We start from the raw sequence: 13,061 nt of genomic DNA, 5'->3' as shown, positions 1-13,061 counted from the left end.
AAGGCGGACATAGTTATGCTCCAGGAGACGCACCTGAAGTTGGCGGATCAGGTTAGACTAAGGAAAGGATGGGTGGGACAGATATTCCACTCAGGGTTGGACGCGAAAAACAGAGGGGTGGCAATACTGGTGGGGAAACGTGTATCTTTCGAGGCTAAGGCCATAGTGGTGGATAGTGGGGGCAGGTATGTGATGGTGAGTGGCAGATTGCAGGGTGAGGCGGTTGTGCTGGTGAACGTATATGCCCCGAACTGGGATGACGCGGGATTCATGAAGCGAATGCTGGGACGTATCCCGGACCTGGAGGTGGGAAACTTGTTAATGGGGGGGGGGGGGGGGGGAGGGGTCCCACTCTGGCGATTAGACATGGGACTGCTGGCGGACGTGGGGATGTATCGAAAGATACCTGGAGGTCAATGACGATGGGGAGGTCCAGGTGGGAGTTGTATGGGAAGCGCTGAAGGCGGTGGTTAGAGGAGAGCTGATTTCCATCAGAGCCCACAAGGGGAAATAAGAGGGTAAAGAAAGAGAGAGATTAGGAGGGGAAATTTTGAGGGTGGATAGGAAGTATGCGGAGGCCCCAGACGAAGGGCTATACAGGGAAAGACGAAGATTACAGACGGAGTTTGACCTGCTGACTACGGGAAAGGCAGAGACACAGTGGAGGAAGGCACAGGGGATACAATATGAATATGGGGAAAAGGCGAGCCGGCTGCTGGCCCAACAACTTCGGAAGAGGGGGGCGGCGAGGGAGATTGGAGGAGTTAGGGACGAAACGGGAAAGATGGAGCAGAGAGCAGGGAAAGTGAACAAGGTGTTCAAGACATTCTATGAGAGGCTGTATAAGTCCCAACCCCGGAGGGGAAAGAGGGAACGATACACTTTTTGGACCAGCTAGAGCTCCCGAGGGTGGAGGGGCAGGAGGTGGCAGGTCTGGGGGCGCAGATTGAGGTGGATGAGGTGATCAAAGGAATTGGGAATATGCAAGCAGGGAAGGCCCCGGGACCAGATGGGTTCCCGGTGGAATTTTATAGGAAGTATATGGACCTGTTGGCCCCACTTTTGGCGAGAACCTTTAATGAGGCTAAGGAAAGGGGAATATTACCCCCGACAATGTCGGAGGCGACGATATCGCTAATTCTGAAACGAGACAAAGACCCGCTGCAGTGCGGGTCATACAGGCCCATCTCCCTCCTAAACGTTGACGCCAAACTGCTGGCCAAAGTGATGGCGATAAGGATAGAGGATTGTGTCCCAGGGGTGATACATGACGACCAGACAGGGTTTGTTAAGGGGAGACAATTGAATGCCAATGTACGAAGGTTGCTGGGGGTGATGATGATGCCCCCACCGGAGGGGGAGGCAGAGATAGTGGTGGCGATGGATGCAGAGAAGGCATTCGATAGGGTGGAGTGGGACTATTTGTGGGAGGTGTTGAAGAGATTTGGGTTCGGGGAGGGGCTCATTAGATGGGTTAGACTCTTGTACGCGGCCCCGGTGGCAAGCGTCATTACAAACAGGCAAGGATCGGGATACTTCCGATTACATAGGGGTACAAGACAAGGGTGCCCCCTGTCCCTGTTGGCAATTGAACCATTGGCCTTAGCGCTGAGGGACTCTAAGAAGTGGAGGGGGGTGCTTAGAGGGGGAGAGGAACATCGAGTGTCACTATATGCAGACGATTTGCTGCTATATGTGGCGGACCCGGTAGAGGGGATGCCAGAGGTAATGCAGATACTCAGGGAGTTTGGAGAGTTCTCGGGGTACAAATTAAATATGGGAAAGAGCGAACTTTTTGTGATGCACCCTGGGGAACAGGACAGGGGGATGGATGCTCTGCCGCTGAGGAGGGTAGCAAGAAATTTTCGATACCTGGGGATTCAGGTGGCCAGGAACTGGGGAACCCTACATAAACTTAACCTGACGCGATTGGTAGAGCAGACGGAGGAGGACTTTAAGAGGTGGGATATGGTGCCCCTGTCATTGGCGGGCAGAGTACAGGTGGTTAAAATGGTGGTCCTCCCGAGGTTTCTTTTCGTGTTTCAGTGCCTCCCCATACTGATTACAAAGGCCTTCTTCAAAAAAATAGACAGGAGCATTATGAGCTTTCTGTGGGCGGGAAAGACCCCGAGGGTAAAGAGGGGGGTCCTGCAGCGCAGTAGGGACAGAGGGGGATTGGCACTGCCGAGTTTGAGTGACTACTATTGGGCCGCCAATGTGTCGATGGTCTGTAAGTGGATGAGGGAAGAAGAAGGTGCGGCGTGGAAAAGGTTGGAGATGGCGTCCTGTAAGGGAACGAGCCTAAAAGCGCTGGCGACGCTACCATTCTCTCCGAAAAGGTACACCACAAACCCAGTGGTGGTGGCGGCCTTGAAGATCTGGGGGCAGTGGAGACGACATAGGGGAGTGATGAGTGCCTCGGTGTGGTCCCCGATAAGGAATAACCACAGGTTCGTCCCGGGGAGGAAAGATGGGGGATTTCAATGTTGGCAGCGAGCAGGAATTAGGGAGCTGAAGGACCTGTTTGTGGATGGTACGTTTGCGAGTTTAGGAGCATTGGAAAAAAAATATAAGCTGCCACCAGGGAATGCTTTCCGATACATGCAAGTGAGGGCATTTACGAGGCGACAGGTGAGGGAATTTCCGTGGCTCCCGACGCAAGGGGTCCAGGATAGAGTGATTTCAGGGGCATGGGTTGGAGAAGGTAAAGTGTCCGAAATATAGAGGGAGATGAGAGACGAGGGGGAGGCGGTAGTAGAGGAGCTGAAGGGAAAATGGGAAGAGGAGCTGGGGGAAGAGATTGAGGAGGGGCTGTGGGCAGACGCCCTAAGTAGGGTAAATTCCTCGTCCTCGTGTGCCAGGCTTAGCCTGATTCAATTTAAGGTTCTACACAGAGCGCATATGACGGGAGTGGGAGGTGCTCGGGAAGCTCGGCGAACCACACTCACATGTTCTGGTCGTGTCCAGCACTGCATGAGTTCTGGGAGGGTGTGGCAAGAGTGATCTCAAAGGTGGTGGGGGTCCGGGTCAAACCAAGCTGAGGGTTGGCTATATTTGGGGTTGCAGAAGAACCGGGAGTGCAGGAGGCGAAAGAGGCCGACGTCTTGGCCTTTGCGTCCCTAGTAGCCCGGCGAAGGATTCTACTTATGTGGAAAGAAGCGAAGCCCCCGGGCGTGGAGGCCTGGATAAACGACATGGCAGGGTTCATAAGACTGGAACGAATAAAATATGCGTTAAGAGGATCGGCTCAGGGGTTCACCAGGCGGTGGCAACCGTTCCTTGACTATCTCGCGGAACGATAATGGAAAAACAGAAAAGACAGCAGCAGCAACCCGGGGGGGGGGGGGGGGGGGATTATTCTGTGTTCTTGTTTTTTCTTAGTTGTTGATATTTGCTTTTTGTTTATTTCTTTTTCCATCTGTCGTTAGTTTAATATATTATTTAAATAACGTTTAATGTATATTCCTTTATTAAGTTGTAAAAATGGAAAATCTTTGTTTGAAAAACTTCAATAAAATATATTTTTTTTAAAAAAGAAATGAAATCTGACATCCTTATCTGGCCTGGCCTGTGTGTGATGAGATTCACAGCAATGTGCTTGACTCTCAGATGCCCTCAGGTATGGGCAATAAAGGCTGGCCCAGGCAGCAAAACCCACATCCCAAAAACAAATTTTAAAAAATCAGCCTATAAATAAGTCTGCCTTTAGAGAAGTCAAGAATTTGGTTGTTCCCCCCCCGCCCCCCCAAAAAAAATCTTACGTTTGCAATGAAGTATTGGTTGAATTTATGAGGCTCCTGTCCATAATCTTCTCTAGTATTAACAAGGCACTAGTTTCGTGACCCTAAAACGTAAGAGAAAAATGTTGCTTTTAAAAAAAATTATAAATCTTTTAGCAAAAACAAAAGAAGTTGTAACATAGACGAACAACTGTAAGAATGCTTAGGTATTTTATCAAATAATACATCATATGATTCATCTCACAAACTGTCTAAAAAGAATAAATTTACTCAATCTTGCAGCCCCGAAAATGTCAGTTGTTTCTTTAATTCATAATTTTTAGTCACCAGTTCAATAAATTCCTACCCTCATTACTTCCAGCTATTTTCTTTAACCGTTCAAGTTTGGAACAAGAATGACTAGACGCTTCTAATAATGCAGAACCTTAGGCACTGAGAGAAAGAACAAAGGAGTTTTAATTCTGTAACTTGCTGTAGTTCACTACACCCTCTCAAAAGTGAAACAATCAACTCATCAGAGAACTTAGAACTATTCCAACATTTCACACCCAGCAAGATAAATCTGAATTTAATTACCAGTTTAGAATTATTTAGGGATAGGGCGGCAGGGTGGCGCAGTGGTTAGCCCTGCTGCCTCACGGCACCGAGGACCCAGGTTCGACCCTGGCCCCGGGTCACTGTCGTCCGTGTGGAATTTACACATTCTCCCCATGTCTGCGTGGGTCTCACCCCCACAACCCAAAGATGAGCAGGGTAGGTGAATTGGCCACGCTAAATTGCTCCTTAGTTGGAAAAAAATATTTTGTCAGGAAAAGAATTATTTAGGGATGGCCAACAAATGCTGGCCTAGCCAACAGAGTCCACATCCTGTAAAAATGGGGGGAAAAAAACTTTGTTATAGGAAGGATGTCTTGTGAAGTAGTGGGTAATGGCCCAGAAGCTCCAGGTTCTGGTCCCACTCCATGACCTGATAACCAAATGCGTTCATAATGCAGCCAAAGAGGTTGAGTAGCAACCTGAAAATCCTTCCAACACAGGCCAGTGGAAAGCTGCACAGCAGATGATGTTTCTGGTCAGCCATGTGATGGAAAGAATGCATGAACCTCCACCATCACTTCCTATACCAGACTCTCACATGCATGTAAAGGCCCATGTTGCCACAGCAACTCTGACTCCAAGTGACTCCATGCTCACACCACCTTTGTAGGTATCAGCTTTTACATTGGAGCAAAAATCGTATGACAATTTTATGATAGCCCTCTAATTTGAAATGAAATAATTCTGGTTATGAGGTTGCACCATGACCTTACTGAAGTCAGCATTTTGCTGATGTAGTGTCAGCTGCAATCTACCACGCACCTGTGGCAATTAAAAAAAAAATGTTTTATTGGGAGTTTTTCCATTTATGACAGGTACGTCTAGCCATAATACAGTTCAATCGTACAGTTGCATTGATCATAACTGAGGTTACAAATACATTTTATTACACATGTGATTAAAATTTACATTATTGCTGTCAAACAAAAACAGAGCAAGTGATAATGAGAGAGAAAAAAAAACACAACAAAATAAATAAGTGGTCTATTTACATTTCAGTGACCAGCATAGTGTATCTATGGTGCGAGCTACCTCTATGGCATGATGTGGCAGGTTCCCAGAGAGTATCCCACCCCAGGACGGAGTGAGGCAGGAGATGAGCTCTGGCACCCCTCTAGTTGCTGGCACGAATAGGTCTTCGAACCTTCGAAGAGGCTGGTGAATTTTTTCCACATGTGGTGGAACCTTTCCTGATCCCAAATTCTAATTTTTCTAGTTTTGGAAACTCCACTAGATTGGATAGCCAGCCTGAGGCTGACCACCATCCAAGCAGGATTCTCCGCAGGTCAATCAGGGATGCGAATGCCAGGACGTGGGTTCTCCTCCCCACAAAGAGCTCTGGATGCTCCAATACCCCGAAGACAGCCAATAATGAGCATGGCTCCATCTTCACTCCCACCACTCTGGACAGGCCTCGAAGGTGGCTGTCCAGAACCCGCCGAGTTTGGATCAGGACCAGAACATGTGAGTGTGGTTGGCCGGGCTGCCCTGACATCGCTCGCACTTGTCCTCCACCTCCGGGAAGAACCCGTTCATCCATGTCCTAATTAGGTGTGCTCTTGCTCAGGTTTAGTTTGTATCCTGAGAAGGTTTTCTGCAATCTCTCAGGAGCTCCGTTACCTTGCCCAGGCTGGCTATGGGGTTCAAGACGTAGAAAGCAGCATAGAGCAAAACTCTGTGCTCCCTGCCTCTTCTTTGGATGCCCGTCCACCCCTTCACTGATCTAAGAGCGATAGCCAGTGGCTCAATTGCCAGCGCGAACAACAGCGGGCATCCCTGCCTCATGCCTCTGTACAGCAGAAAATATTCAGAGCTGGTGGTGTTCGTCCACCTCTTTGTGGAGGCCAACATAGACTCTACTGCTGACCTCACTGTCACCATCAGGTCTTTTTTCACTGCTTCTCTGTGCTTCTGGAGTTCCGTTGTGATAAACTCCATCAGCTTTTCCATTATCGGTTGGGCCGGCATTGGCAATCCTGTTGGGTCTGCCATGCTCGATTCTGGGCCACTTGGTGGGTCGCCCTGTTCTGGGTCGTGGGTTTCCTCTCCCTACATTTTCCGTTTTTGTGGCCTGGTTGCTGGCTCATGGCATCCTGGTCGGTTAAGTGGTAGATAGGAGTTAAGCTGGGGAATCTTTTGCAGTTTTGGTGCCCGTTTGACCGGGTTAAAAGGTGTATATAAAGGTTTCTAGGGGAGAGTCACCTTTTGTGCAACCGTTCAACTCACAGCTGTTTAGGGGCTGTTTAGCACAGGGCTAAATCGCTGGCTCTGAAAGAAGACCAAGGCAGGCCAGCAGCACAGTTCAATTCCCGTAACAGCCTCCCCGAACAGGCGCCGGAATGTGGCGACTAGGGGCTTTTCACAGTAACTTCATTTGAAGCCTACTTGTGACAATAAGCGATTTTCATTTTCAGCTGCCACAAGATGTGACTGTCGCAAATTTGATCTCTAAGCTGCCCTTATTCTATATTTTCAACCTTCATTATCTTGCTGGTCCCCTCGAAGTATATAAAAATGGTTTGACGATAGGTCAGCGAGAACAGTGATGAGTAAACAGAACTTTGTGATAGTAAGGATATGGATAGCAGATTTTTGGAGGACGATCTCAAGTATGTGAAGGTTGGAAATGGTAGTCATGGCAACATTGGAGATGATAACAAAGGCATGAGTGGAAGATTCAGCAGGAGATGAATTGAAGTAGCAGTGGAGAAAGATGATGCTTTGGAGATGGAAGTTGTCAGTCTTGGTGATGGAGTGGACATGGGGTTAAAAGCTCAGCTCAGTGTTGAAACTGGATGGTGCGGTTGCAAACAGTTTGTTTTAGCCTCAGCCAGTGACCAGGGAACACTTAATTACAATTGCATATTTATATGACAAAATATGAAACACCTACCAATGACCAGCACTATAAAATTTTTGACACTCACCTTGCTGCAAGCCAAATGGAGGGCTGTGTTCTTGTTCATATCTTGCAGAATAAGGTTGGCCTTTGCACTGCCAACCAATACCTCTAGAATAAAACAGCAAATACCCATTATTTTAAATTTCAGCACAAAGACTGCATTAAAATGAGCACTCCACTCGTGAAGACTCCCATTTATCACACTGGATTTGTTTTAAATTTGTTTTTTATTCAAGGCATTTAACAAATATACACAGAATATCAGAACAACACATCCAATAATCAACCACAACCCTCCACCCCCCCCCCCCCCCCCCCCCGACACCACTTCTATAAATTGTTTAATATCTGGGTTAAAGCACAGGCAATTAGGGATGAGCAGTAACTGCTGACTTAGCCAGCGACGCCCACATCCCATAAATGAATTTTAAAAATTACATGTTTAATCCTCCAGTGTGCCCCTTTCTGGCTATGGTAATCAGACTTTTAGACTTGGATACAGATGATAATTAATGTTCGACACATTGCAATTAAAAACACAGTAATAGCTGAAGTAAGTTTATAAACAATATAATTACTACCCAGTATTGAAGTCAAATGGTATATAGGGCTATTCAAGAAAAGTAACAAATTCCCATATTATGCATTTTGCAATCATCTTCCCAAAGAATCACAAAATAGTAAAGAGTACAAAAGAACTGGCTGAGTGGCCTGTGGAGTCCATTCCATCTTTCTGCAAGAGCAATTCAGCTATGCCCACCCCCTGCAATTTTTTTCTCTTCAAGTGATTGTCTCAATCTCTTTTAGAGTGGTTAGCACTGCTGCCTCATTGCGGCAGGGACCCGGGTTCAATTCCGGCCTTGGGTGACTGTCTGCGTGGAGTTTGCACATTCTCCTCGTGTTTGCATGGGTTTCCTCCGGGTTCTCTTGTTTCCTCCCACAGTCCAAAGATGTGTGAGTTAGGTGGATTGACCATACTAAAATTGACCCGTAGGTTAGGTGAGGTTACGGGGATACTGCGGGGAGTGGGCTGTGGTGTTCTTTTGGAGGGTGGGTGTCTCAATGGGCCGAATGGCCTCCTTCTGCACTGTAGGGATTCTATGAAGTAACTTTGGAATCTACCTCCAACCTCCCTTCCAGGAAGTGCATTCAGATCATAACCACTTCCGAGCAAAAACACTTTTCCACGTGTCACCTTTGGTTCTTTTGCTTATCACCTTAAATAGAAGCATTGCAAACCAGTGAGAACAGTTTTTCTCTATCTACTTAATCTAGACATCCCTGGCAGGACTTTCCTGGGAAAATATCAAGGAGCAGCATCAGCTCAGCTCCTGGAGGCATTCCCGCCTCTTCCCAGCGTTGGGACTGATGCCTATTGGCTGCCTGCGAATGCAGGTGAGCAGCAGATTTAAATGATTAAGGCCCCTATTAGGATGATTCTCCCCACACGCTCGCCATTAGTGTAATAATAATAATAACAACAATAATCGCTTATTGTCACAATTAGGCTTCAATGAAGTTACTGTGAAAAGCCCCTAGTCGCCACATTCCGGCACCTGTTCGAAGAGGCCGGTACGGGAATTGAACCCGCGCTGCTGCCTTCTTGTGCATTACAAGCCAGCTATTTAGCCCCGTACTAAACCAGCCCCATAGCTGGCGCATGGGAAGGCTGCAGACATCAGAACTGGCAGTTCAATTACCCACAGAGGGAACCGCAGGCAACAAAGGTTGCCCCTATCCCAGTGACCACCCAGAGGGACCTGCTTTCTTGATCCTTGGATTTTTAACTTTATATACTATGTTGAAGGGACGTCTCTATTCCCAAGATGCCTCAGTGAGACCTCTCCCAGGCAGGCTGCCATGGCTTTAGAGATGCGGAGCCATCTGACTGGGCGAGCAGCATCTGCAGTTTTTCCACCATGCTTAGTTGGATGGCAAACCTGAAGGTGATCAATTAGGAGATAGCATACGATAGAATCGCTGAGCTAGTCTCTATGTCAACAAACGGGGCCTCGGGACACCAATTTCATCCCAATGTCAGGGTCCGGAAACTTGCGGTAAATTCCTGTCCCCCCAGGATTTTAAAGTGAACACTTAAGGCTTCTCCAATTTATCCATGTAACAAGTTCCTCATTCCCAAAATCATTCTGGTAAATCTTTCCTGCACCCTCTCCAAAGCCTTCACATTTTTCCTAAAGTGTGGTGCACAAAATTAGATACAATGGCCGGGATTCTCCCCTACTCGGCGGGGCGGGGGGTCCCGGCGGGATGGAATGGCGGGAACCACTCCGGTGCCGGGCCGCCCCAAAGGTGCAGATTTCTCCACACCTTTAGGGTCCAAGCCCTCACCTTGAGGGGCTAGCCCTGCGCCGGAGTGGATGGCGCGCTGCCGGCTGGCGGGAAAGGGCATTGGCGCCATACCAGCTGGGGCTGAAGGGACCTCGCCGGTCGGCGGAAGGCCGCGCATACGCGGAAGCGTCGGCGGCTGCTGACATCATCCCCGCGCATGCGCAGGGAGGGTCACTTCTGCATCGGCCATCGCGGAGGCAATGGCCGAGGCGGAAGGAAAAGAGTGCCCCCACGGCACAGGCCCGCCTGCGGATCGGTGGGCCCCGATCGCGGGCCAGACCACTGTGGGGGCACCCCCCGGGGCCAGATCGTCCCGCCCCCCCCCCCAAGGACCCCGGAGCCCGCCCGCGCCGCCAGTTCCGCCGGAAGTGAGGTGGTTTGATTCACGCCGGCGGGACTGGCATGGTAGCGGCGGGACTTCGGCCCATCGGGGGCCGGAGAATTGCTGGGGGGGGGGGGGATTCCCGCCCCCGCCAAAATTTTGGTGCTGGAGAATTCGCGCCACTCCCCGCCGATTCTCCGACCCAGCGGGGGATCAGAGAATCCCACCCCAGATATCCATTGTGACCAAATCAGCATTTTGTGAGGTTATCCATTTTGGTGGGAATAACAGCAAAAGGGATTATTATTTAATTGATAAAATATTAAAACATGCTGCTGTGCAGAGACCTGGGTGTGCTAGTGCATGAGTCGCAAAAAGTTGGTTTACAGGTGCAACAGGTGATTAAGAAGGCGAATGGAATTTTGTCCTTCATTGCGAGAGGGATGGAGTTTAAGACTAGGGAGGTTATGCTGTAATTGTATAAGGTGTTAGTGAGGCCACACCTGGAGTATTGTGTTCAGTTTTGGTCTCCTTACTTGAGTAAGGACGTACTGGCACTGGAGGGTGTGCAGAGGAGATTCACTAGGTTAATCCCAGAGCTGAAGGAGTTGGATTACGAGGAGAAGTTGAGCAGACTGGGACTGTACTCGTTGGAATTTAGAAGGATGAGGAGGGATCTTATAGAAACATATAAAATTATGAAGGGAATAGATAGGAAAGATGCGGGCAGGTTGTTTCCACTGGTGGGTGAAAGCAGAACTAGGGGGCATAGCCTCAAAATAAGCGAAAGTAGATTTAGGACTGAGTTTAGGAGGAACTACTTCACCCAAAGAGTTGTGAATCTATGGAATTCCTTGCCCAGTGAAGCAGTTGAGGCTCCTTCATTAAATGTTATTAAGATAAAGATCGATAGTTTTTTGAAAAATAAAGGGATTAAGGGTTATGGTGTTCGGGCCGGAAAGTGGAGCTGAGTCCACAAAAGATCAACCATGATCTTGTTGAATGGTGGAGCAGGCTCGAGGGGCCAGATGGCCTACTCCTGCTCCTAGTTCTTATGTTCTTATACAAGTTTGTCAGAATTCCCTTGTTTTTGCACTCTTACCCCTCCATTGAAGTCCCGATTTCTGTATGTTTTATCCAAACCATTTTCACAATCTGGCCTGCCCTCATAAATATACTTCCAGGTCCCTCTGCTCCTACACCCCTTTTTTTAATATTTCTTCTCCTCTTTCCATCAAAATGTATCACTTTACAACTCTCTGCAATAAATGTCACCTGTGGCATGTCAGTCAATTCCATCAGCATGCGTCCTCTTGAAATCTATCCCTATCCTGCTCACAGTCCATAATACTTCCAAGTTTTGTGTCATCTGCCAGTTTTGAAGTTGTGCCCTGTGTACTGTAGCCAGTTAAAATGGCTAACTCCCGATTAGAATGGCCAAACCCCGATTTAAAATGGCAAACGGAAGAGGCTGATGGGAAAATCAGCCATCAGGACTCAAACAGGCAGCTGCAGGTAAAACTGTGTATTCACCTCTGGGGAGGCCAGACAGAATCGATACCTGCAGCCATCAGCATAACACACCAGCCATCTGAATATTAAGTAGCAATCCCCGGGAACAATGTGCAACAAATTAGACACACAAAGCCAACCCAGACTTTTCGGCGCCAGCAGGAGCCTACACAAAGAGAGGTGAACGACCCCCCCAAAACCGCCCATCGATCAAGGAATCGCTCAAGCATTGGAGAATATCGAACCAAGTGATTGGGACGAAGTCCAATCACTTGGAACCAGGTACAGGGTCCGTCCCGAAAGGCGGGAAGCCCCTGGGGACTATAAGAATAGAGTCCAAGTTCAAATCGACCCTTCTTCACCTTTCTTCTCCTCTCCGCACCCTTCGAGACCCTTCTGCTGATCTTCTACAACAGCCGCGAGAACTGTAAGTCTTACTCCAACGCTTGCTACGAGATAGGCACTCCTGACTATCGACCTGTACCCGCTTTGAATCCCGCAGGCTCAGAACCCATACGAAAGGCCATTTGTTTCCCTGACCTGGTGGGCCATTTCCAAAGTTAAGTATTGGCCTGTTAGTTGTAGGAAATAGCTTAGAAGTAGAATTAAGGTATAAGTATTGATTACTGAATATAATAAATGTGCGTTGATTTAACTCTTACTAAGCGGTGTGTTGGATTATTGATCCATTACTCGGACTTGAACCACGTGGCGGTATCAGAAAGATACCTGGCGACTCGAGAGCAAAGCTGATAGAACAAGAGCAATTAAACGAAGGCTAAAACGAGCAACAGTACCCAAATGCACGTTATTCACATATATCACAAAAAGCAATGATCCAAGGCTGGGTCATGGGGAACCCACTGTATATGTTCTTCCAGCCCGAACAACATCTGATCACCACTATTGCTTCCTGCCAATTTCATATCCATGCTGCCACTGCACCTTTTGTTCCTTGGTCTTCAACTGTGCTGACAAGTCTAAAATGTGGCACTTTAATCAAACGCCTTTGAAAGTAAAGTGAAGTTAACGGAGGTCTGAAAAAAGACCACAATTGTGAAGTAAATTGCTTGTTTTAATAAGGGAATAATTTCAGCAAGGTTCAGTTAAGCAAACTGCACATAATCTACTGGATCAAAGATCCTGGCATTGATTCTAATGTGCACCACTTCCTTGATAAAATAAATGAACAAATAATATCCTCACCAACAGCGTTAGTCTGCCCGTTCTCAGCTGCCATCATTATTGGAGTTTTTCCAGTTGAGTCTGCAGTATTTACTTGAGCATTATGGCTGAGTAGAAGTTGTAAACATTCAACATGATCTGTGAAAGCTGCAGCATGAAGAGGGGTTCTGCAGCGAATAAAATAGCCAAGTTATAATTGTTTCATTGCTCCATCATTACGAAGGATGAATTACTTGATGGGTTACATTTCAATCATTGGGAAACAAATGTAATATCTTGTCCGAGAACTTAAAGTTAACAAATCACCTGGTCCAGTTGAAATACAGTCTAGCTTGCTGAAAGCTGAGAAATATCAGACGCAAGCGGCACGTGGCGCAGTGGTTAGCACTGGGACTAACTATGGCGCTGAGGACCTGGATTCGCATCCCGGCCCTGGGCCACTGTCCGTGTCGAG

General features: G+C 47.9%; 1 protein-coding gene across 1 annotated transcript in view; it reads right to left on the bottom strand.

Annotated features, from left to right (window-relative positions):
- Positions 1 to 13,061, bottom strand: part of LOC140425003 (serine/threonine-protein phosphatase 6 regulatory ankyrin repeat subunit A-like) — a 128,887-nt gene that overhangs the window by 16,213 nt on the left and 99,613 nt on the right. Inside the window, exons 19-21 of the mRNA XM_072508772.1 lie at positions 12,629 to 12,774; positions 7,265 to 7,347; positions 3,762 to 3,844 (exon numbers count right to left, since the gene is read on the bottom strand). Coding sequence (XP_072364873.1) covers positions 3,762 to 3,844; positions 7,265 to 7,347; positions 12,629 to 12,774 — 312 coding nt within the window. The remainder of the gene's footprint in view (positions 1 to 3,761; positions 3,845 to 7,264; positions 7,348 to 12,628; positions 12,775 to 13,061) is intronic.

Source organism: Scyliorhinus torazame, chromosome 6 (assembly GCF_047496885.1).
Source record: "Scyliorhinus torazame isolate Kashiwa2021f chromosome 6, sScyTor2.1, whole genome shotgun sequence".
NCBI classification, from domain to species: domain Eukaryota; kingdom Metazoa; phylum Chordata; class Chondrichthyes; order Carcharhiniformes; family Scyliorhinidae; genus Scyliorhinus; species Scyliorhinus torazame.
Note: the sequence above shows the minus strand (reverse complement) of the source record. Positions and strands in the feature narration are given on the sequence as shown.